At 38.1% G+C, this 26,610-nt stretch overlaps 2 protein-coding genes across 5 annotated transcripts in view; both read right to left on the bottom strand.

Moving 5' to 3' along the window:
- LOC121820822 (uncharacterized) overlaps window positions 1–25,414 on the bottom strand; it is a 187,000-nt gene extending 161,586 nt beyond the window's left edge. For 3 of the 4 annotated variants that reach the window (XM_076563827.1, XM_076563826.1, XM_076563831.1), the window contains exon 1: window positions 25,277–25,414. The gene's annotated coding sequence lies outside the window, so the exon portion shown is untranslated. The remainder of the gene's footprint in view (window positions 1–25,276) is intronic. The other variant, XM_076563829.1, reaches the window with a different exon arrangement.
- On the bottom strand, window positions 611–25,411 carry LOC102915951 (uncharacterized). The gene is made up of 5 exons (XM_015988200.3): window positions 25,277–25,411; window positions 7,939–8,043; window positions 6,675–6,801; window positions 6,419–6,479; window positions 611–5,367 (listed from the first exon to the last, which is right to left on the bottom strand). The coding sequence occupies exons 1-5, from the start codon at window positions 25,301–25,303 to the stop codon at window positions 3,675–3,677; spliced, it is 2,013 nt and encodes a 670-aa protein (XP_015843686.1). The 5' UTR covers window positions 25,304–25,411; the 3' UTR covers window positions 611–3,674.
- Window positions 25,415–26,610: the final 1,196 nt, after the last annotated feature.

The raw sequence follows: 26,610 nt of genomic DNA on the forward strand, positions 1-26,610 counted from the left end.
CAATTCAATTTCCATTCCAAAATACAGTGTCCTTTGTATCCATAATTCCATTACATAGTCAGTGACTAGTGAAGCCAACCCTTTGCTTCCTAGTTAGGAAGATCTTCAGCTAAATATAGGTCACATTCAAACAGTAACTGCTGTTAAAGTAAAAAGAGGCCATTAATTGGAAAACAGTGATGGGAATATCTGAGGGCTTAGAAGCAGAAATGATCTAAGGGCCAACAAAGCCTCCACAGTGTGACCTTATTTAATTTTGGCTCAAGGTCAGACATGCTATGCTTGTTTTGCCCCGTATGGCTGAATAATAGGATGTTTTGGCCAATGGCATGGTTACCAGGTATATTATACTTCTAGGCCTAATTATAGTATGTTTTTCCATAAGGAGTGGATACTAGATATTTTGAGAATTAAGGAGGTGTTTACACTTGTTTGTACTTTGAACCATTGTGTCTTTGAAAAAGGGAGGTCTTTTGCTTCTCTCTTTGCTGATGGATAAAAATCCCATGAAGAATAAACTTGGGGTGACTGCTTTAGTGACCAGGAGCCCTCCCAATGATATTCTGCCATGGCTCACAAAGCCATAATCACATTAAACACATACTATTAATGTTTGTTAAAAACATATATTTTATTGCTATTATATTATCTGGCATCTCTCAAGAAATTCCTTAGAAGGCAAAGGCAATGCTTCAAGTTGAAATGCCAAATGGTAAACTAATAGGGACAAGAATAAGAATGAAATATACATTATAAACATATATATACATGTGCATAAATGTATATATCTGCATAGCACAAAAATCTATGGTATTCAATACACATTTGATTGATTATTCTACTTTATTACATCTCTACCAGATAAAAAATACTGCTTTGAAAACACATGAGGTATTTAATGTTTCTTACAGTCTCATTTTAACATTAACACTATTATATAGTGTTTACAAAATAGCACCCATTGGGAGTATATACCCTTGGACTGAGTAATTACTGACATCCAAGCCAGGCTGAATAACAAAGAAAATCTCAAGTGAATTGGTGAAAATATGAAAGAAACAAAAGCAGGAACAACTACCCACTACCCTTTCACACACATCCTCTTACTTGAAAAGTATGATCAAACATTGCCTGATATTTATATAAACAATGGACGACTTAGATGAAGGGCATCCCATTCCATCCATTACAACAGAAAATACCTATTACTAAGTAAAAGCACAATAGTTTAAAAATTCCACAGAAAGAATATAAGGGCAACAAAATAAACATCATTAAATGGATTTGCCACACATATAGCACACATCAGTAAATACCATAAATGTTTCAAAATAAAAATCACAAGGTAATGATCTCCACTGGCAGTCTTTCTTTTTTTTTTTTTTTTTACTTTTATCTGCATTTATTTTATGTGGAATTTATTCCCATGCCATAAGTTTTTTTTTTTTTTTTTCTCCCGTTTCTTCTGGGATATCTTCTTCTGCGCAACCTCCTCTTCTGGCATTGGAACAATTTGTTCCTTTTCAGTGAGGATCATCTTGATGTGGCAGGGGGAGCTCATGTATGGGTTAATCCAGCCATGAGCTCTGTAAGTCCGTCGCCACATCTTAGGTGCTTTGTTCACCTGGATGTGTTCAATGACTAGAGAATCAACATCTAGACCCTTCAGTTCAGCATTACTCTCTGCATTCTTAAGCATGTGCAGCAAAAATTCAGCACTCTTTTTAGGCCACCGGCCCTGTGTCCAGCCCCACTGTTTGGCCTGGGCGCACCTACCAACTCCACCATTATACCACCAGAAAGGCACACATTGCTTCTTTAAAGTGACATCTTTCAGATACTTGGTGGCTTTTCAGATATGCATACCCTTGATGGCCTGGGCAGTTTCACGGGTGTTCTTAAAGTGAACCTGAAGATTTGAACCTCTCGTTTTGCATGATTTTGTAGGGTTTTCTGGGTCAAGCGAGTAGCGAACCATCTTCACGGGTCACCTTAGGCCGCTTACAGGAAGAGTTCCGCTGACAGTCTTGAGTGAACATGGTAATGTACTTACTTCAAGACTATGATGAGGGGGCTGGAGAGATGGCCCAGTGGTTAAGACCACTAGTTGCTCTTCCAGAGGACCCAGCTTCAATTCCCAGCACACACATGGCAGTTCACAACTGTCTGTAATTGCACTTCCAGGAGATCTGACACCCTCACACCAATGCACATAAAATAAAGTTTAAAAAATTCTAAAAAAAAAAAAAAAAAGACAATGACAAAAAAGAAATAAAAAAGGGTTTTTTTTCCACGATGCTGAAGACAACTGTGATGTCTGAAGTCTTTATCAAATCATTTACACAAGGTTTTTCTCTTGTTTAGGTTTGTCCCTATTTCCTGACATCAAAATTATGTAAATAAGCTTTTAAATATTTACCAAGATAGAGACCTGGCTAGGGAGTTAAGAAAAGTTCAATCCCAGGACCAGGGTCCAATTTTGGACAACTTCCTACAATTCCTGCTACAAGAAGATCCAAAGGTCTAATCTTCTTGGGAATCAGCATACACATACACACACAAGCACACATTGGCATCACATAATTGAAATTGAAACAGTTTTTTAATCATAGAAGTTTTCTGTTTTAAGCATTCATTTCCTTAACTTAGGTGTTGAGGCATCTAAAGGGTTACTTACAGGTTTTTGACTATATGAATTGGTTCATTAACAGAAAACAAGAATTCAGGATTCAAGAAACCTTTTCAGCTACTGTTATCATTTGAGGAGATTTCGGGAATGCTGCCCTGCTGGAGGAAATATATTGCTGGTGGAAGGCTTTGAGAATTTCTGCACACCATTTCCACTTCCCAATCTCTACTTCATGCTGCAGGTGGATGACACAAGTTCCTAGCTTCCTACTTAGGATGCCATGTCCAATACCTGTTGCCAAGCCACATTCATGGTGATTCTGTATCCCTCTGGAACAAAGGGCCAAACTAAACACTTTTTATAAGTTGATGTAGACATTATATAACAAAAGCAGAAAAGGCACTAATACAAATCCATAAAGTTTTACAACTGAACTACTTATTAAATATAATTGAAGAGAAGTATGAAATCTAAATCTAAATCTAAGAGTTATGTTATCATTGAAATTCATGAGGCTTCATGAATTCATTTTCCCATGTTTTCAGGTTCAATAATATAAACACAGACATCATAATGCTTGCCAGATTGTTAACACTCTCAATTCTTGTGTAACAGAAGGTAAGGGTGTTGACTAAAGATCTTACCAAATGATTTATAACAAAAAGCCCTCAGTATTTATTTCAATTATTCAAAGACTATTGTAATATGCAAAGGCTTTAACAGATTGATTGCAGACAAAAAGTTTTACTCCTGTATGAAAAGCAAAACTTTATCATAATGACTTATTCATAGCGTTTCTCTATAATGATTTTTACTTGTGATTTCTAATACTACCAAAACATGCCAAGGCTTTACTATACTGACAACCTTCATATGGTTTTGCTCAAGTCTGTGTTTTTTATATATTCTATTACTATGACATGCAAAGCCTTTACCACACTTATCCCATTTATAGGGTTTATCTCTGGTATCGGTTCTTTTATGCCTTTGAAGATCACTGTGATATATAAAGGCTTTAACAGAAATAAAATTCACAGGATTTGCCTCAAATATGTGTTGTTTTATGCCTTTGAAGAGAACTGTCATGAGCAAAGACTTTACCACACTGATTACATTCATAGGGTTTCTCTCTATTATGGGTTCTTGTATGCCTTTGAAGATGACTTTGAAGGGTAAAGGCATTTCCGCACTGAGTACATTTATAAGGTTTCTCTCCAGTATGTGTTCTTTTGTGTACTCGAAGATGACTAGAACTTACAAAAGCCTTACTACACTGATTACATTCATAGGGTTTCTCTCCAGTATGTGTTCTTTTGTGTATTCGGAGATGATTATGACATACAAAGGCTTTACCACACTGATCACATTCACAAGGTTTCTCTCCAGTATGTGTTCTTTTATGTATTTGGAGACTTCTATGTTCTGCGAAGGCCTTACCACACTGATTACATTCATAGGGTTTCTCACCAGTATGTGTTCTTTTGTGCATTTGGAGACTACTCTGACGTGCAAAGGCTTTACTACATTGATTACATTCATAGGGTTTCTCTCCAGTATGTATTCTTTTGTGCATCTGAAGACCACTGTGACGTGCAAAGGCTTTATCACACTGATTGCATTCATACGGTTTCTCTCCTGTATGTGTTCTTTTATGCCTTTGAAGAATATAGTGTTGAGAAAAAGCTTTACCACAATGATTACATTCATAAGGTTTCTCTCCAGTATGGGTTTTGTTATGCATTCCAAGACTGCTGTGAGTAGCGAAGGCTTTACCACAATGTTTACATTCATGGGGTTTCTCTCCAGTATGTGTTCTTTTGTGCATTTGGAGACCACTGGGGCGTGCAAAACCTTTACCACACTGATTACACTTATAGGGTTTCTCTCCAGTATGTATTCTTTCATGCAGTTGAAGATGACTGAATTGTGAAAAGCCTTTACCACACTGATTACATTCATAGGGTTTCTCTCCAGTATGTGTTCTTTTATGCACCTGAAGAACACTGAATTGTGTAAATCTTTTACCACACTGATTACATTCATAGGGCTTCTCTCCAGTATGTATTCTTTTATGTATTTGGAGTCTTCTTTGATTTGCAAAGGCTTTACCACACTGATTACATTCATAGGGTTTCTCTCCTGTATGTGTTCTTTTGTGCAGTTGGAGACTGCTCTGACGTGCAAAGGCTTTACCACACTGATTACATGGATAAGGTTTCTCTCCAGTATGTGTTCTTTTGTGCATTTTGAGATCACTGGGACGTGCAAAGACTTTACCACACTGATTACATTCATTGGCTTTCTCAACAGTATGTGTTCTTTCTTGCAGTTGAAGATGACTAAATTGTGAAGAGTCTTTACCACACTGATTACTTTCATAGGGTTTCTCTCCAGTATGTGTTCTTATATGCACTTGAAGTTGTGAAAATCCTTTATTACACTGATTACAACCATAGGGCTTCTCTCCAATATCCATTCTTTTATGTATTTGGAGTCTTCTTTGGTCTGCAAAGGCTTTACCACACTGATTGCATTCATAAGACTTTTCTCCAATATGTGTTCTTTTGTGACTTTGAAGATTAGTGTAATACACAAAGCCTTTACCACACTGATCACATTCATACTGTTTCTCTCCAGTATGTGTCGTTTTATGCCTTTGAGAAGTACAGTGATGAGCAAAGGCTCTAAAAGATTGAGTAGATTCAGAAGGTTGCTCTCCAGTAGGAATTCTTTCATGCCTGCAAGAATAATTGGCACATGTAAAAGCTTTGCTACATTCGATACTCTCTTGAATCTTTATACCTGAATGAATTATTTTTACAATTTGTTCCAGTTGTAAAAAGGAATCAGGTCTTAAAATTTTATCACTAATTTTACACACATGTTGTTCCCCTTTATTAGGAGTTGTTCTGCATCTTTGAAGATACCTGTGATAGTAAGTCTTTGTTACATGGTTCATATTTACAGGACCTTTATCTATAGGAGATTTCTCACATATTTCAAGAAAACTGGAAAAAACTGATCTTTAATGCACTTATTGCTTTCATAAATTTTCTTATACTATAAGTCATACTACATACTACAGTGAAGGTGGAAAACCAATTACATGAATCAAGTATATAAGTATATTCAATGTGGGGACATCTACAAATATTATAATTGTTCTGAGAGGTATGTTACATCTTTCCATATCCCTATGTTCATGTGGCTTGTATCCAGAGAGACATATGATACACATAGTAAAAGGAGAATGAAAAAAAAAAGGTTTCCACATTGAATTTAGTTTGAATTTCTGTTTCTCATAGGCATGTGATATAGAGATTAAGGTTTCTCAACAATGGCCCTTGACTCTTGAATCTAAGTACCTCTTTCACTAAATTTAGCAAAGTTACAACAAGTAAATGAGTAACACTAGCTTCACTATGGACTATATGCTTATTAGGAGGTTTTTGACATGTACTTATTACCTCTTCATTGTGCTTACCTTTTGTAATATGAGTTGTATGAAATGAAATGCATTGGCAGTTTTACAAGCATAGCATTCATGGGGCTTTGATTCTAATGGTGATATCTGTTAAGGCACTGTTTTCTTGTCTTCATTCTTAAAAGAATGCCTTGTAAATATAATTAATCAGCCTGCAGTTGGGTTATATAGTGTTGTGAGAATTTAATAATCATAAATGCATTTTAAGCTGTGCTTATTTACACTATTGCTTTTCTTTGAAATTTCCAGGACATATTGCAATTTCCTCAAAGGCACATTTGTATCAGTTTGCAAATAAAAATTACCTTTCATGTTTTCTAGAACTTTTACAATGTTCTTCAATAAGATGGTCTTCCCAGCTGTATCCTAAAATTTAGTTTCAGAAAATGTATGTTATATTATTGAAAATTGTGCAAAATTTAAGTTACTATCTTCAAGGAACCTTAGAACCAGACCTGATTAATTCACCTCATTCTTCTTTCTCAATCCATTTACAGAAAAGCACAGATAGTCAAGGATTAATTGTCCCCTTATTTTACATGAAGGAAAATTCAGTCTTACCTACAGTGGTAAGGTTCCTGTAGGTCTCCAACATCACATCTTTGTAGAGATTCTTCTGGGAAGGATCAAGCAAAGTCCATTCTTCCCAAGTGAAATCGATATGCACATCATCATAGGTCACCGCATTCTAAAATATCCCATATATGTGTATAATTGAAAGCATGATACTGACAACAGTGTAAATGAATACTTCTTTGACAGTGTAGTCATATAATTCTGGTGTTCCACCCACTTATTCCATGACACAAATATTATAATCTATTCACCAAGTCAATCTAGAATGAAAGTGAATAGGAGGATCATCTCTGTCATTTCTGTACCCTTTTAATTGGATATGACCTTGCAACAGAAATACCTTTTAACATAGACAAATAAACAGATCATCAGTATAGACTACACATAAAAGAAGGTATTTTACTAAGGACAAAAAGAATAAGATGGTCACGCTGGGTGTATTGGCTCACGCCTTTAACCCTAGCACTCAGAAGGTAGAGGCCGGTATATCTACCTCTGAGTTGAATGCTAGCCCAGTATGTGCAATCAGATCTTGGACAGTCAGCAGTACATATTGGGACCCTGTCTCCTGTGCCCAAATCAGTCAAACAAACAAAAAAGTGAAGGAACTCAAAGGTGGTTTGCAAAAGTTTCTACAAAGAGTTAATCATTCATTCCACTTCTGTATTTATCTTTGAGAAAACTGAATTGTCCCACGTTAATCTGTAACATCAATAAGATCTTACTAAAAGCCATTGAATGTTTAAACAGTTACAAATAGACAGATAAAAACATTAGCAATATAAATGTTGATAATAAATCATTAACACAGGGCAGGAAAAATGGCTCAGTACTGGTCTTGCATATAGGAGGGATCAATTGCCATTATTTATATAGGGGATCAAAACTATCCATTATTCCTAGTTCAGGGTTTCTAAGACCATCTTTTGATGATTGTGAGAACCAGGTAACAAAGTGGTGCCTATCCAGGCATACAGGTAAAATATTCATATATGTTTAAAAAAAAATCAAAACCAATACAACAAGGAAGAATAATGTCATGCACCTGCAATCTGATAACAGAAGTCTCAGGCAATATTAATGTCTTGAATACATGCCATCCTGAGAAGCAAAATGATACTATCATCCAACTTTAAAAATTCAGGATAGGAGGTGAAGCTCAGTGCCACAGTATTTGTCTGACATGTACAAGAACTCCAAGCCTATCACCCAATAATATAAAAACAAAAAAGCCAGCGATTTTGCCCACCTTTAATCCAAGCACTTGGAAGCCAGAGTAAGGGAGGTCTCTGAGTTCAATGCTAGCTGGGTGTACGGAGCTACTTTCAGGACAACAGCGGCCACACAGGCAATTCTTGTCATCAAAAACAGACAAAGAAAAGTTAAAACAGTACTCAAGCCAGTAGGCTTGCCATGAAGAGCAATTGCTTCTTCTGTATCTTATGTGATTTAAGCATAGTCTATAATGGTGGGAATGACATTACAGTACAAGAAGGATACTGGCTGATGAGTGAAACTGAAAGCACAGAGGAAAAACCTATGATCTATAAATTTTATATCTTTCTTGTTTGCAGAACCAGTACAATAAGGGTTACTGCCCCAAATTTGGCTTCTAAGTTCTAATGGACTCTACCACACTTGGACCAGTGCTAAAGCAATTCCTGTAAGAAGTTGCTTCTTGGGATTAGGAATTAGGTTGTCTATTACTTCTATAAATTGAAGGCTTAGATGGATGAAGTCTTACCCTTATGGTACCTTCCTAGGCCTCAAATGCCAAGAAGGGCATTTCAAGATGTTAAACACTTCTTTAATGGTGTTTAATTTCTTGAAATTTCCTGCTTCTGTGTCACCACAGACCTGTTCTTTGAAACTACCTAGTTCTGTTTATCTCTACAATACTAACTTTATTCTAACTTTATTTCTTTCTGCTATCACCTGTTTCCTTTCCACTGTAGATGTGATTGAGTCATCAGTAATAAACACCCAAGAGAATCAATATTTTGTCCAAGAACTCAGCCAATTACTTTTTAATTCTGCCTTACTCAATTTCTTAGGGAATGGAGAAAATAAGAATGATATGGGACAAAATATTATACAAATTACCTCTAGCTAAATTTTTAATGGAGTCTATTTCCCGCTGAAATCCTAATTGCCTCAACCTCCACCCTCAGCATTACTTTCAATACTCCCATATTCCTATTCTACAAGAATAGCTGACTAAGCTCTGGGAGCAACTTTTGTTGGCTTTTGCCATCTAAAGTCTAATATCTTAAACATTACCCCAAAGACAACAGTCTTACATTCTACTTGGCACCCTTATTACTTTTGGTGTACCACACTTTGTTCTAACATTTTTTTCTTGCTGTGATTAAATTGTCTAACTAAAAGCATCTCAAGAAATGAACAGGTTTATGTGGCTGATACTGCCAGATCACAACCAACAATTGTAGCATCTTAGGCTAGAAACTCAGGCAAGGAAATGAAGGCAAAAACCACAGGGAAACTTTGTTTACTAGATTTCTCTCTTACTTGGCCCCTGTCTTGTACTCAGTTAGCTTTCTTATCTATCTCAGGCCACTACTTACGCACTGCAACCTCAGTGGAAGAGCCTTTCCACAACAATCATCAATCAACACAGTTTCTCAAGAACACAGTAACTAGCAACTCTGATCTGGGCACGGCCTCAATTGATGTTCCCTCAGATGACTCCAGGCTACATTATTTTGACTACTGAAACTAAGTAGGACAAAGAGACAATAATACACAAGAATGGTTTAAAAACACAAAAATGATATCTTAACCATATCAATCACGTGAGCAGTAAAAACCCAAACACCAAGATAGCAACAACTGAAAAATATAGACACATTAAGAAATGAAAAGAGGTGAGCCTCTAAGACCAAGAAGAGAAAACTAAAACTGTCTCTCCACAGAAACTTTCCAAACAAATGAAAGCCAAAGAACTCACAGCATAATATAGAAAATTATCTGGGGGTAAAAAAATAAAATTAAAAAAGTGAACTTCCATCATTTTCCAGAGAAAAAAACAAATTTAGATGACAATAAAATCAACAACATAGATGGCACCACTGACCAAACAAGAGAAAAAGAAATACCTACAAATATTATCATGGTCCCATAAACAAGAACTGCAGAATTCTAATCAAAATTGATACACAAGAAATCACTGGCCAGCCCTCATCCTGTGAACTCTGATACTCTCCCTAGCTAATAGAAAAAGATTGGATGAGGATGGCTGTTCTAACAGAATTAGACAGATTCGCTTGAAAACTTTTGATTTTTTTAACTTTATAGAAAATATATTGATTACTAAAAGTATCTCATTCTCTTATGTAAAGAAAAGGGCAATTGTTAGGATCATTTATAAATCATTTATTTCCTATAACTGGCAATTGCCTGTAAGTCTGCATCAAGCTGAGGAAATGAAAACTTTTCCAAACCAAATGCAACATAACAGATTTTTAATAAAATAGTGTATGATTTGTATTATACACCTGCCGGGCGGTCTCCCATCCAAGTACTAACCAGGCCTGACCCTGCTTAGCTTCCAAGATCAGACGAGATCGGGTGCGTTCAGGGTGGTATGGCCGTAGACTCAGGGTGGTATGGCCGTAGACTGTATTATACACCTAAAGCAACTTGTTTTGCTCAAATTACTTATGAGTCACAAGAACTTTTGGAAAAAAGTTTATCCCCACATTTTATGTATGTTTGTGTGTGAGAGAGAATTTGATCCACATCTACAAAGGTGGCATACAAGAAAATAGGGTGTCAGATCTCCGGGATCTAGAGTAGCAAGTTGTTATAAGTCTCCAAACTTGGATACTAACATATAAACTCAGCTCATCACCAAGAAGAACACATGCTTTGCCACCTGCCCAGCAACATAGAACTTTTTATCCAATAAACTAAAAGGCTGTCCCAGAATAACAACAACAAAACCTAAATAAGCATAGAAGTATATAAATGATCCATAGGAACAAGATACATCAATACTAAGATATTGTGTATGGTAAATTTGCAGCATGAATTGAATACGACCCAAAGAAATTTCCTAACAATTTATAACAGGATACCTGACTCCAAAGCTATTACAAAGTGGAAAAATTCAGAATGCTCAATAGGATTATGAGAAAATAATACACATATTGACATACAATCTGACTTCTATAATTACCACAAAGCTAAAACAAACAAGAATATGTCCAAAATTGATAAAAGAATTAAGGAGAGATTCAAGAACAAAAGCAAAAAAATATAGTCAACTTTTAACCAATACCAAAGGAAACTAAGCCAGGAAATGTGTGATCTTCACCAATGTTACCAAACTTCTTATAATTCTAGGTGTGTAGAAATTCATAATTCCAACAACATTAACTGAAAGTGAACATTAAAGATTTATGTTTCTGACCCTGAAGCTATTGATCTTTTTTCCACACAGAGAGGCCTCTGTTGTAGAATATTATTGTAAGATGTGTTACATTTGTTTATGCTATGGAACATTTGACTAATGATACAAAAATGCATTGCATTCTATTATGTTTCATTTGTTTAACTGTGTGAAGCTGTGATATTTTGTTTGTCTAAAATAGATGATGGTATAATAAAGAGTTGAACAGCCAATACAGGGGAAAGGCTAGGCAGGGTTCACAGAGAAAGAGTAAATAGCAAGAGAGAAAAGGAGCAAAAACAGAAGTTGCCAGACACCCAGCCACACAGCCAGGCATGGAGAAAGAATTATAGAAGGGAGAAAAAAAAGGCCCAGAGGCAAAAGGTAGATGAGATCATTTAAGTTAAGAGAAGCTAGCTAGAAATAAACCTAGATTAGGCCAGCCATTTATTAGTAATAATAAGCCTCTGTATGTGATTTCTGTGGGAACTGCATAGAGAACCTCCAAGAGCCAAAACAGCAAAGAATAAAAAAACCAACAACAGGCCCCATGCTTTACAGCTCTCTTGGTAAATGGAGGTAATCTCCTGCTACGGCTCTGCAAACTCTCATGTTGACTTGTGGTCTCAAAAACCCAGCCCCACTGATGCCCAGTTGCAAAAGTGTAGAAGAATAATTTAACGTATATTTCCTGCCCCATATGTTATGGCACGTGATGTGGAATGTGCCCTATCAATCTGCCCAGCACCAAGCAAACCTGAAATATCTCTGCAGCTCAGAAACTTCTTTTCTCCCCTAGAACTAAACTTCCCTGAATTAGGTAAAGCCTGATATCAGAAATTTAAAAACATGCTAATCAAGTATTGCTGAAAGATGCTCCCATCACTTCTTTCTATCAGTTTCTAAATTATTTGTAACATTTATAAGACAAACCTGAAACTGGAGTGCAATATTAAGAACATCTACAAACCAGATCTTTAGTTATCCAATCCATCTTCCCACTGCACACTAAATGCAGTGCCTGTGTATGCACACTGGACACATATATTAAAAGCATCACATCTGCCAGGTGGTAGTAGTACATGCCTTTAATCCCAGCACTCAGGATGCAGAGGCAAGAGGATCTCTATGCGTTTGAGCCCAGCTGGTCTAGAGTTCATTCCAGCACAGCTAGAGCTATACACAGAGAAACCTAGTCTTGAAAACAAACAAACAAAAAAATCACATACTTCCCAGAGCCAGGGCAGCAGATCCTCCTCCACCCAGGAAATCCATACTCAGGTATTTCAAGGAAGAAAGGCCATAGCCCAGGTCACAACATGGACCAAAAGAACCACAGTTTGGATCAGGGTCTATCTCAGTCACACTGACTCTGACAGTTCAGCAGAACTGCTCCTCTTGGTCTGGGTTCAATTGTGCCCACACTCACCATGGAATGGCTTCTGGTCTCCCTCACAGGTCTCTACAGCAGAACCAAAGGAAAATCCTGGAAAGAACCTGCAAGCTACCTCCCACTGGTACTCCTTATTGCTAAGACTTCCCAGAGACCCACCTTAGCTAAGGCTACCCAGCTGGGACTCAGGAAAGTAGCAGTTCCCTTACAGGCTGCTCAGAGATTAAGTAACACACAGAGCAGAGGCCTTCTCAGCTCTGTTCATCCACTCTAGGGGCAGAAAGGGAAATTTGTATTTTAGTGGACAGTCTTCCAGTCTTCCAGAGTATTTCCTGTTCTTCAAAGGCACACAGTATTTTCTGTACAAATTTCATTACACACTGATTTTTCTAGTGCAGCCCACCCTTTGCTTCATAGTTGGGAAGCCCTGCAGCCAAACACAGGTCACATTCAAACAGTAACTGTTGTTACTGTATGACTGTCATTAAAGAAAAACAACAGGCCATGAATTAGAAAACCATGGGCAGGGTTTTGAGGCAGGTCAATGATAGAGGTTTGGAGGCAAGAAAGAGACTGTGGCCATGATATGGTTATAATCACAAGGAATTATATTGAAAAATTGAAACAGAATTTTTGGCCATGTGTTCCAAAGACTACAAATTTATATGAGAGCAAACAAAGGATTACTCACATTTTTTCCCCAGAGGCTATACATGTTAAAGCTGGAAAATAACACTCCTGTTAGGTTGGGCCACACCATTTTACCTGCATCTTCTATTTGGTTGAACTCGTTTAACAAAAATAAATTGAGCTGGACAGTGGTGGCACAAGGCTTTAATCCAGCACTCTGGAAGCAGAGCCAGGTGGATCTCTGTGAGTCTGAGGCCAGCCTGATCTACAGAGTGAGATCCAGGACAGGCACCAAAGCTACATAGAAAAACCCTATCTCGAAAACAACTACAAAAATTCATTTCATGATGAGATAATTTCTTTATCCAGATTCTTGGTTGTTCTGGTCTATGAAACCCAAGAAATGGACAGTCAGGACACTTGTGAATCATCTAAAATTGATTACCTGACTCCACATTTGCTAATCTCAATTACTGTTGAAGCAGGAAAGCACTCACATATTGACACAATCTGACTAGCAATTTACATTACATTGCTAAATGAGCTGTATAGAAAAAATATCTTGAACAAGAGTAGAAACATATACAGTATGTTCTTAAAAAATAACCTTAAATTTGTATCAATATACAAAAACCTATAAAGTATAATATTTAAAACTAGTAGGGTTTTTTTGGTTTAAAAGTAGATTCAATAACCTACCATTTAACCTATCATTTCTACAACATATATACAGTATGAAAAAAAATCAAATTTGTATCAATATACAAAAATCCAAGCCAGTATAGAATAGTAAAGCTATTAGTTGCATTTTTGGTCTAAAAGTAGATTTAATAATCTACCCTTTTATCAAATTTATATATCATCGCTTTTTCCTTTCAGAATGAGATCCATGAATCTAATCTCCTTTTTCAGCTATTTACTGATCATTACCAAACAACTTGTAACCAACCACCCTAAATGATGACAAACATACATAACCGATAGAACATCCAAAAACCATCCACCCATCTTCTTCGGAGTCTGGGTACCATGTTCTTAAAATTACTTCCTGCTATCTTGGGGTGATAGCATCTTAAGGGGATCCTGAAAAAAATTGGGATAATTATCTAGTCCTATATCATTTGTTATCCCATCTCTGTGTAATGGGAAAGTGCAGGGTGTGTATCAAGTCCTGCCTAAAGTAGTCCGTGAGAATGGATAATTGCAGCCAGGCACCTTGAAATTGTACTGTGTAGTTTGTAGTCTCAAGCCGATCTTGAGGTGGTATTGTCAGCTTGGTGGCACTATCATAGTCCAGGTGAAATTGTCATTGTGGGAAACCCCTCTTCCTTTTTGGAGACTTCAGAGATGGCATTTGACCAGGTCATTCCTTTTCTTGGTAATTTTTTGCCAGTACTTCTCCTTTTTTGGATGCTTATTTATCCAATGTGGGAGCCCGTTTTCAAGTTCCTTGTGGTATTACCCAGCAGGTCCTCATAGAGAGGATGATTAGGAACACAGGCCTGAGTGCAGGTGTCTGAAATAGTCTGCACTTGACTGTGCAGGAGAGGTGGGGAGGTCTTTTGCTCCTCCCCTTGGCATGTCTATAAATACCCTGGGGCAGAGACAGTCAGGGCCCATTGGTATAGGTTCCAGGCTCTCTAAAGGCTATCCTTTATTTTCTATCTCTTCATCTCCCCAATCTAAATCCTTCTATCTAATATTTCCTTCTGCTCAAACTCAAGAAAACTCTGGGGAACTGTGGGGTTGGTGGGTAAATGCCCCACAATACAAATGTCTTTAAATTCCTCAAGATGGTTGATTTTATTTTCCTGGAAAGACTAAAACAAAACCTTGTCCAAACCCAAACATGGAGGTGCTCTAGTATGGCAAGTTATATCTGATCAAATGAAAAGTACTTATTAATCTTAGAAGTTAGATTAGATTGAATAGTCATGCTGGATGATGAACTATATCACCTCTTCTAATCAAGGGGTCTTTCTTGTTCAAATCTAATCTTCACAACATTTGCTTTTTTAATTCTAAAATTTTTGTTTTACTTTCTAAAGCTCTTCTGTCATCCAGAGAAGAATGCTTTTTCACAATAGACAATAGGTCCTTTAATTGCTCTGTGGAGGAGTTTCCCTCATGGAGAATGACTGAACCAAATTTGACATGGGGGCCTGCAAGAAGCCCTCAGAGGCATTTCTCAAAACAGCAGAGGGTTACCCTGTCTGTCTCTTGTTGATTCAGATTCATTGGCCCAATCTCAGCTTTTGTCTCACCTTCTACCTACTCCAGTAAGAGGCAGAGGCAGGCAGATCTCTGTGAGTTCAAGTCCAGCCTGGTCTATAGTGACTCCTAGGACAGGCTCCAAAGCCATACAGAGAGACCCTGTCTTACAAAAAAAAACAAAAAAACAACAACAACAACAACAAAAACCCAAACAAACGAATAAATATACTCCAGAAGGGAGAAAACTTCTGTTTGGACTATTCCTAGAAAAAAAAAAAAACATTGTTTCTAGGAATGCCCTGTCTACAATCCCTTTTTAGGTGACACATAGTAACTCCCTTCTTCTTCTTTCCAATCACTTCATGCCCCTGCTTACTCTGTCTCAAATTGGTTGTCCTTCTTCCTTTTGTTATTATTATTACATATATATTTATATATCTATGCACATAAATAATTAAATATAAGCTGTTCAGTCCATTTGTTATTTCATGTGTTTATATGATTTCAGGGCAGACCTCTTTGATTGAATGGCTCATGTTGAGGTGATGACCATGTAATAGATTTGAAACATCTGCAGAGAAACTCTGTGAAGACACTGCTTACAGTGGACACCTGAAGTTGTAGATTCTAGAGGCATAAGATAATAGAGCACATCTCCAGGTGTGGAGTAGATCTTATATGGTAGGAAATCTGTGTGTGGTTGGGATGTTAGACTCCAAAACATGGACCTTCCCAAGTCCATGAGAGCCCAGAATATCAAGAGTCTTAAAATTTTGCACAGAGTGATGTTGTATATTTTGTTTGTGTTCTGACAAATAATGCTTGCCTGGAGATCAGAGGGTGGAGCTAGCCAGTAATTAAGCATACAGGTCAGGAGTTGTGGCACACTCTTATCTCTTGGGAGGAGGAGGCAGGAAGATCAAGTGTACAAGGCCACCCTGGATCATGCCTTTAATCCCAGCATAATTGAGAGGTGGAGACAGGAATATAAGATTTCTGGAATGGGTGGTGGTGGTGGTGGTGGTGGTGGTGGTGGTGGTGGTGGTGCATACCTTTAATCCCAGCACTCGGGAGACAGAGCCAGGTGGATCTCTGTGAGTTTGAGGCCAGCCCGGGCTACAGAGTGAGTTCCAGGAAAGGCACCAAAACTACACACAGAGAAACCCTGTCTCAAAAAAAAAATATATTCCATAATAAATAAATTTAAACAATATCTGTCTACAAATCCAGCCCTACAGAAGGTGCTTCTTAGAAGGAAAACTCCAATACATAGAGGGTAACCACACCCATGGAAATACAGGAAAGAAATAATCTCACACCAGCAAAGCCAAAAGAAGGGAAACAGTACCTGTCTGTTTGTCTGTCTCTCTCTCTGTCTGTCTCTCTCTTTCCTCTTTCTCTCTCACACACACAAAAACAACAATATAACTCACATCAACCATCATTGCTTATTGATATCTCTCCATATAAATGTTCTCAATTATCCAATAAGAAGACACAGACTAACAATGGATGCGAAAACAAGGTTGATCCTCCTGCCTGCATAGAAGAAACACACCTCAACAAAGATGACAGACATTACCTTAGGGTAAAGGGTTAGGAAAAGATAGTCCAAGCAAATAAACCTATGAAGCTTGTTGGTGTAGCCATTTTAATATCTATCAAAATATTCTACCACCCTTCCAAGTCCCCTAAATATCCTCAAAGGCACACTAAAATCTAGAACTGTATTTTATTCTTAGTTCAAGAAGTCTCTTTTTACATGCATGATCCAGGTATAGACTACTAAAAATAAGTAAACAAATAAATAAATAAATATAAGTATAAAGGTATATACCTTGATATCAATAACACTGCATTATCAGCACTTTTTACAATTTGCTTACATTTAATCATAAAAATACAAAGCACCAACAAAATGTACCTCTAAAAACAAGGTAAAAATAAAAAAATGCTATTAATGTACTATATGTACATGCACTGTAATTGCTCTAAGTGTGTAATGACAAGACATTAAAATGCATGTTATATAAGCAGAGTATTTAGATTTTATGAGCAAAGTAAAAAGCAAATGTGGTACACTTAATGTTACTGCATACCACAAACAAATATCACTGCTTTTAATTAACAAGCAGAAATGGAACTCCTTCTCTTGAAAAATATTTGAGTATCTACACAATGACTATAGAACAATATGATTAGAGAGGGCAAAAGCAACAAAATTTTGTCATAAGCAATAATTTACAAGCAGGTTGATTCCAAAATCTGAGGATATTTCTATTTACATATGATCACCAAGATACCTGGGAGTACACGAATAAAAAAACCACCCAGAAACAATCTACGTGGTATATACTGTGGAACTCAATAAAAGTTATGCTGGACTGCATTAAGTCCTAGGATGGCAAGCAAATCTATGTATGCTTAATGCTCTAAGGATAGACAGACAAGACCATCTGAGTCAGATCCTTAGACACAAATGCAAATTATCCTGACAAATAAATAAAAGGAATAAATACGTATGAGAGCTAAGGAGTTGCCTCAGACAATAAAGGTAATTGCAACCAAAGCTAAAGACCTAGTTTGATCCACAAGACCCATATGTCAGAAGGAAACGAATTCCCTGTATTTGTCATCTGGCTTCTACGAAAGCACTGTGGAGTCTGTGTGTATGTGAACAGAAGAACACTGAACACAAGTGTTTACATAGACAATATAGGTGGTGTGTTTTTGTTCTTTCATTTCTCTAATGATAGGACACTTTCTGATACCTATAGACATTGCTCCTAACTAATTTCTGCCCCACTAATTACACTAACTCATTCCTGCTAATGCTCTTAACTGAAATGGCTCTTCTGAATCTTATTCCTAAGACTTCAATCAGCCCATTTAAGTCACAAAATTCAACTTGCCTTTTAGGAACAAAAGTCAGACATATTAATGAACTCCTAGACATTTTCACTTCTCACTATTCCTAAACTTTATTTTTTCTTTATATTTTGCATATATTTTCATATGAAGGTGCACATGTGTGTATGGGGTGCAATATTCACAAAGGGGCCAGAGGACAACTTGGGGTGTTACTCAAGTGTCATAATGAGATTTGCTTCAGATATAAAGATCAAAGTGTATGATACATAGAACAGGTTCTACCCACATCCAAAATTTCCCTGTCTTACACCTTTGAACAAAATCATCAAATTAGTTAAAAGCCAAATTTAAGAAAAGAATAGGTGCTTTCAAAACCAAATCTTTACAAGACTTAGGAAGATGGTCAAAGTATTGAAAAAGAGGAATGCTAAAAGATGAACAAATCATGAGGGTTTATTTATTTGTTTTTATATTTTGTTACTCTGATTTTATTTTCAGATAGGGTCTCACTACATACTCCATGTTGGCTCAAAAGTCACAGTCCTTTTCCTGCTTGGGTTTTCTTCAACACTGCACAAGATAGGAATATTTGGGAAGAGGAACTTCAACTAGAGATTTTTTTATGAGGGAGGGTCCAGCCCACTGTGGAGCTGCATTATGGGCAGGTGGTACTGCGGTGTATATGAAAGCAAACAGAATTTTTAGATGACTGTTTTCTATTGAGAGGGATAAAGAAGGGATATGGATTTGGATGGGAGGGAAAGATCTGGGAGGAATTGGGTAAGGGAAAATGTGAAAATCTATTTTCAATTATAAAAGGAAAGAAAAAAGAAAGAAAACTGAATAAGCCAGGGAGAACAAGCCAGTAAGCAGCATTCCTCCAGGGTCTCTATTTCAGTTCTTACCTCTAGGCTTCTTCTGCCTTGAGTTTCTGACTGACATTAGCCCATGAGGTAGAGAAGAGGAATCAAGAAGAGGGAGGGGTACAGAAGAGGAGGAAATGAGGGGTGGTTTTGATCAAGATACATTATATTCATGTGTGAAATTCTCAAATAATAAAGAGTGCCTAATGTATGGCTAACAAACCTAAACCTAAGTGTCTGTGAGTCAATCACACTGAATTTCTCAACTTATTTTGGCCAGTTATGAGCCTAGGTAAAAGAAAAGCAACTGTAAAATGATATAATACCACACTAGCACCTATACAGTAAATGAATGCTTCTTAAACCAGAAAACAGCTTTCCCAGAAATGAGCACAAAATGTTCTCTCAAGGGCCTTAAAAGAACACAGACTGGGACTGCAAGAAACTTTAATCCTTACTTGATATTTGTCTGGACATTCCTGGTACATTGTTACTGTTATACAAAAGTAATAATAACTTCACTTAACATAAACACACGTTTCCATGCTTCCATAGGACTGAAAATGTATCCTGCATTTAAGTAATCTGAACTCAGAAATCCAAACTTCCAAATGAAGAATAGGAAATGTCCATCCCAATGATTATCTACTTGTAAGCAACATTTGTTAGCAGATTGCACATTTGCTGCAATACACAATCATTAATTTAGACATATATTAGGAGAGAAAACTGGAAGGTAAATGGAATTTTACTGGGCACACACTTGTAATCCCAGTTTTTGGAAGGTAGCAAGATTACCCAAGTGTGCGATCAGCCTGGTATACATAGATGAATTCCAGGGAAGCTACCCATCAAAACTACCTGAAATATATTGATTAATTCATTAATTACAACTTTAAAAATATAATTTAGCTAAAATATTTATTGTGCTTTGTGACAAAAAGAAAGACAATTTCTTACATGCAGTCTCTCAATACTGTCCACAGGCAAATCTTAAGTCTTTATTCAAATATACATGGGAAAAAGGGGGCTGAAAAATTCAGAAATGAAGTCATCTAACAATACAATTATCATCCTACTGTGAGAAAACCCACAGTTGAAGTAAAAACTAATACACAACATTTATTAAGCAAAGGGCTTGATCTGTTCACTACAATCATACCAAAGAAAAAATATTTCAGACACCAAACAAATATTTCTAAGGAAGGAACAAGTCCGTGGTAGAGCAGCTGTTCAGCAGGAGCCCTGCCTGGGTTTCACTCTCAGCACAAACATTATCGAGAATAATGGAGACTCTAAGATATGTAAAGAGATCATAATTGAAAAAGCAAATAAGCTTTTTACAAGAAAAGCTGAGTAGAAATGATGGTTTAGAACTAATTGTACACTTGGGCCAAAGAAGACAAAACACAGCCGGGTGGTTGTGGCACACACCTTTAATCCCAGCACTCGGGAGGCAGAGCCAGGAGGATCTCTGTGAGTTCGAGGCCAGCCTGGGCTACCAAGTGAGTTCCAGGAAAGGTGCAAAGCTACACAGAGAAACCCTGTCTCCAAAAAACAAAAAAACAAAAACAAAAACAAGGTCTCTTTTCATTACATCAAAATATTCAAGTTCTTGACTACTTAACCCCTCAAAGGTCTTTAAATTTCAAGTATCTACAATAGGGGCATCCTTTTATATTATTGATACAGATTCAAAATGATTCTTCTAAACCACTAATATTAAATACAAAAATATTTTATTCATCTTCTCCTCATAGTAGCCAAAGTACTACAAGTATCATACTTCGCAAATATTTCTATTATGGCTACCTAAACAGACTAGTTCTATGAGATCATAACTTTTCAAAACATACAGTTATATCATACAAATAATGAATAACAAATCTAACAAAAAATTCAATCCTGTGTAAATTTATTCACCACACATATCCTAAATGTTCTTTAAATACTAATACTGTTTTTGAAAGTTTCACTGTGGGTGTATGTGTGTGTGTGTGTGTGTGTGTGTGTGTGTGTGTGTGTGTGTGTATTTGTTTGTGGGTTTATTTGTGTGTATGGTGTCTGTGTCTGAATATGTGTAATGTGTGTGTGTTTGTGTGTTCATAGCAACTCTATTCTTAACATCCAGAAACCGAAAACAATATAGATATCTCTTAACCAAAGAATTGATCAAGAAAATGTGGTACATTTACATATTAGAATATTACTCAGTTATTAAAACAAGGACATTATGAAACTTGCAGACAAATGAATGGAACTAGAAAAATATCATCCTGAGTGAAGTAACTGAGACCCAAAAAGACAAACATGGTATGAACTTCCATATAAGTAGATATTAGCTGTAAAGTAAAAGATAATCATGCTACAACCCACAGACCCAGAGAGGCTAATTAACAAGGAGGGCTCAAGGGGGAACACATGGACCTCCCTGGAAAGAGGAAATAAAACAGATTTTCTGGGTCAGACTGGAGGTGGCTGGGGGAAAACAAGAGAGGGCAGGCTAGGGGGGAGATACAAGGAGAGTGTATGGGGAGAGACTACTGGAACAGGGGAGGGGGCATTTGGGAGTCGATATGGAAACCTAGTGCAGTCTGTTATATAACCCTCATTGATCAAACCACTCTCCTTTCTAACTCTAAGATAAGCAGTACAACTCCCTCTTTGGATACTCCTTGGATTCCATGAAAATGACCCTAGAGAGGACTCCTAGGAATGGGGGTTAAGAAGCCTGAACAGCCTTCTCTAACCAGGCAAGCCTTTCACTATGGGGACTGAGACACCAACCCAGCCACAAAACCCACCTACAATTAGTCCTACTTGCAAGATGCTGGGTTTTTGGTGGATCAGAACTTGTGGTAGTGGAAAACCAGTGACTGATCTAACTTTAGGTCCATTCCATGAGGGAGAGCCCATGCCAAACACTGCTTGGGTGAACCTGAAATTCAAAGGTCCAGAGATCTAGAATAGAACCTAACAAGACTGGAAAAAAAAAGTCAATGAAATGATTCCTAATGATATTCTGCTATACTTATAGAATGGTAGCTAGCCCAATTGTATTCAGACAAGCTTAATCCAGAAACTGATGGGAGCAGATGCAGAGACCCACAGCCAAACATTAGGAGGACCTCAGGAACCCCTGCAGATAAGGGGGAGGAAGAATTGTACCAGCCAGAGGGATTAAGGACATCAGGAGAACAAAGCCCACAGAACTAAATAACCCCAGGTTATTGATGCTCACAGTCTGAAGCAGCAACCATGGATCCTTTATGGGGTCTGTGATAACTCCTTTGCATATGATGATTACATACCTTGATATTTTTGTGGGACCCCTAAAAATAGGAGTGTGTGTATATGGGGTGTTTCTTTGACTTATTTTCTTGCTTTGGGACTCTTTTCCTCATACAGGGTTGCCTTTTCCAGCCTTGAAATGACAGTTTGTGCCTAGTCTTATTGTAACTTGTTAGACCATGTGTACAGGCTAGTTTTGTGTGTCTAGTTGACACCAAATTAGAGACATCAGAGAGGATGGAGCCTCAGTTGAGGAAATGCCTCCATGAGATACACCGGCATGGCATTTTCTCAATTACTGAACAATTGAGGAAAGCCTAGCCCATTGAGAGTGGTACCACCCTGTGCTGGTGGTCCTGGGTTCTTTAAGAGAAGCTGAGCAAATCATTTGAAGTAAGTCAGTAAGAAGCACTCTTCCATGGTGTCTGCATTGGCTCCTGCCTCCAGGATCCTGCCCTGTTCTAGTTTCTGTCCTGACTTCCTTCAGTAGTGAACATCAGTCTGGAAGTATAATGCCAGTAAACCCTTTTCCCCATCTTGCTTTTGGGCCATGGTGTTTCATCACAACAACAGAAACCCTAGCTAAGATACTGTGTCTAGTTGAGACCTATGAGAGAGGTCTTCTTTTCTAAGGGAAATGAAGAAGAGGGGGTTTGAGTACAAGATGGACAACTGACAGGAGTGGAGTGAGACACTGAAGCTGGTATGAGAGAAGAATAAATAAAAAATAAAAAATAAATCAATGAAAGAGAGGAATGTGGACAAGTGAGAGAAGACTATGGTGAGACTAAAACTCAGCAGGGCAAATGCCAAATCCTATGGCTATGTCTTGGAAACATGGGGCTTCGTTTTGAAAGAGCACAGATGTATGACTGCAACTTCTCATGTATCTCTTTTATTACTCCCAATCCCTATATGCAGATCTCCACGGCAGATGTCTCATAGCTTGTATATCTCAACATCCCATGGCCTTAAATTCAACCTATCTTTGTCTTCACTGCTAAATACAATGAAATCTCATACTCTCCTCACTGAGCCTCGACTCTGTCAAACATAGATGGGTACAAAAGTGATGAGCTGACCCCAGAAAAAGAATCTATGACCTTTAAATTTTGCATCTTTCTTGTTTCCAGAATCAATACAACATACATGATCCTGTCAAGTTTTGATGCACCAGTCTAGGCAGATTTAACATTCCATATATGTTGTCATCCGTAAGTGTCTTTTAGATTCAAACTCCAGGTTATACTTTGAATAATTGAAATAGGAACAGGAAACTGCAATTCTAGCCTCTTAGGCAGATGGAAGGCTTACACAGAAAAGATATTACCAGAATTATTTCTGAAGTACACCTGTGACCTGAAAGAGCAGGTCATTCTTCAGTGACAGGGTCCTGAGGTGCAGGTGTCAGGGAATGAGAAAGACAGGAAAAGTAGAAGGTAGGAAAGATAAAAGCTGGGGTGAGGAGGTTTTTGCACAAGCTATGTCTCATGCCAAGTAAGCTTCTTAAGAAGAATAGCTTCCTGTATGCTACTTCCAGGGGGAATAGAAGGAAAGGAGAAACTTCTATAAAGTCAGATGAAACTATCATACAATGGGATATACTCAGGAAGAGGCTAATCAAACAATGCTGCACAGGGGGAACACAGGGTACAGCAAGAACATTACTATTCCTACAGTGGCCTTATGATTGATAACCATAGCTCCATGTGGTGGGAAGATCATGGCCCCAGACCATCATCAGCTCTACACTTCTGGTTTTAGAGAAGGAGCTTTGTTTTATTCTAAATACATCAAGGCCTTAGGCAAAGCTCTGAAGGTCTAGGCCCCAACTATGCCAAAAATGTTCCTCCTCCCTGCCTGAGGGCCTAAATGAAAGCCTTGCTTGACCAGACCAGTCCTTAACACAATGGTGTTTTACATTTCAAATAGTTGTGAGCTGGTATCATACTGCCCATCTCTCAGACCTATGCTTTTCTCTAGAAAAAAAAAAAAAAACTGGAACTTTAAAGCGCACCAGGCCTTAAGGTAGGCTGTGACCTCACTGAGCAGCTTGTTGGGAGGCCTGTTCTTTGATAAATATATGAACCTAATGGCTGGTTGTAAATCAAGGGTGTCCTCTTTGTAATGGTTTAGAGGCAAATGTCTGGACACCCCTGGTGAAAAAAAAAGGGGGGGTATTCTAGTATCCTTAACTCTAACAGGCCTGGTTAGCATATACTTATCTTTGGTGTGTTTCAGAGGCAGCCATCCCTCAGCTAAATTCTACGTTGTTAGAATTACTATTTTCTAAACATTGATAAGTTCTTTATATCGCAAATTCTACTCTTCCACTTCACAGCTTAATAGTGAAATGCTACCCAACACAAGAGATGCCTTTTACAACATCCACAAAGTTAACTCTAAATGAATCTTACATGTAAAGGGTAAATGCAGCCGGGCAGCAGTGGCACGTGCCTTTGATCCCAACACTCGGGAAGCAGAGCCAGGCGGATCTCTGAGTTTGAGGCCAGCCTGGTCCAGAGCGAGATCCAGGACAGGCACCAAAACTACACAGAGAAACCCTGTCTCAAAAAAAAAAAAAAAAGTTAAATGCAAAGTGCTGAATGTCTAGAAGATACTGGAGAAACTGGATCTCTCCAATTTGGCCCACCTCCTGCCGCGGATGCACCAAAGCATGTTATTATTGGCTACAAAGGTTTCTACACACAACTCCCTGCTCCTAGTCCTCTGCACAGATGTAACCCACAGAGCAAAGTTATTTGGAGGCTTGTGCTTGGGTCCAGGAAGTCGCACAGACCGCATGGGACAGGGAATCTGGCTGAGATTCTCTTCCCCGGGAGGACCCGCCACACTGTCTCCCACACCTCCCCATCTGTTCTTCTTCATCTGCGAAAAGCAGCCTCTAGCTCACCATGTCGTGAATTTTCTGCTCCACCATGTCCCCCTCACAGCTCCCTGCGGCAGCAGTCAAAGTACAGCAAATAAAAGCAATGGCGGCAGCTCCTTTTCAAAGCCAATTTTGCAACCTGGCTCCGGAAGGGCTCTGCACCGCTTCTGACTAGACGTTCATGCTGGGGTCCCTGATTGGCTAATGAGGCATGAGTGACAAGAGCACCTCCCTTAGGGTTACAGTGTGCTTAAAGACACAGCACACTGGATCCTGACACTACCTTACACCCCAGACCCAGACCTTTTCCAGACTGCAGAGATTTGCATTTCAATGACACTTGCCCCTGGGTCTGATTGCCGACCCTGCTGTCTGCCTGCATTCCATAGGCACTTCCCATTCTTCCTCCTGGGCCTAATGCACTAGCTTGCACAGCCATTTACTCAGGGTGGAGTGCAATGATTCCCTGTCCCACAGGTAGAAGGGTACCCAGAATATCAACAATTTTAAAGAGAGATTTAAGAACACAAAAGGAGATGTTTGTTCTGTAGCTTCATCCTGAGGTCAGGTGAACTGAAGATATTGATATGTCTATATTGAGAGACCCTCAAGCAAGACCATCACAGAGCCAATATCCGATGCAAATACAAAGGGGTTTATTGATAATAAGCAAGCCAGGATTGGTCCTCTCCAACACTCTGGCTATCCAGATGAAGGAGGCTGGCCCTGAGTTCTCAGAGTGTATAAGCCTTTGCATTCCAGGGTCATACTTCAGTTAACAAGAACAGAACTACAGAACACAAAATACATTTGTAAACTCTCCCAGAACTATAGAGTTTGATGGATTAAGCCTTTGTTTTAGTTTCAAGGCTATTTCTTGACCATCAGTCTACCCACCTTGGAGAGGTCACCTTGACCAGGACCCTAGCTAGTTCTCTGAAACTTGGTACAGCTTCTATCTTAGAGCTGTTAGGTAAGAAAAAATGGAGTTTGTCCTGACTTCACATTATTTTTTACCTGTTAGTCACAGGCACTTCAGAGAAACAGGAGAGAAATCCAGGAACCAGATTTAAAAAACAAAAACAAACAAAAATAATGATAAATCTGTCTCCTACTAGAAGGCTGGATGATGGCTCCATTGCTTTCAAAATTTTCTTCTGGAATTCAGGAAAAACTCTTGACAAATGAATAATAATAAAAAGAGTAGTCTTGATAGTAAGTTGAATACTTAGAGAAAAATGGAGCTAACAAGAATGTCTTTATGAGCACTATTGTATGCCAGCATATCTTCCTCAGTGAGCAGTGAAAAAAAATATGGCTGCATTATTAAAGGTTCTCTGCATGAGCAGGCCTGGAAA

The sequence above is a fragment of the Peromyscus maniculatus genome, chromosome 2 (genome assembly GCF_049852395.1).
Source record: "Peromyscus maniculatus bairdii isolate BWxNUB_F1_BW_parent chromosome 2, HU_Pman_BW_mat_3.1, whole genome shotgun sequence".
Classification (NCBI taxonomy): Eukaryota; Metazoa; Chordata; class Mammalia; order Rodentia; family Cricetidae; genus Peromyscus; species Peromyscus maniculatus.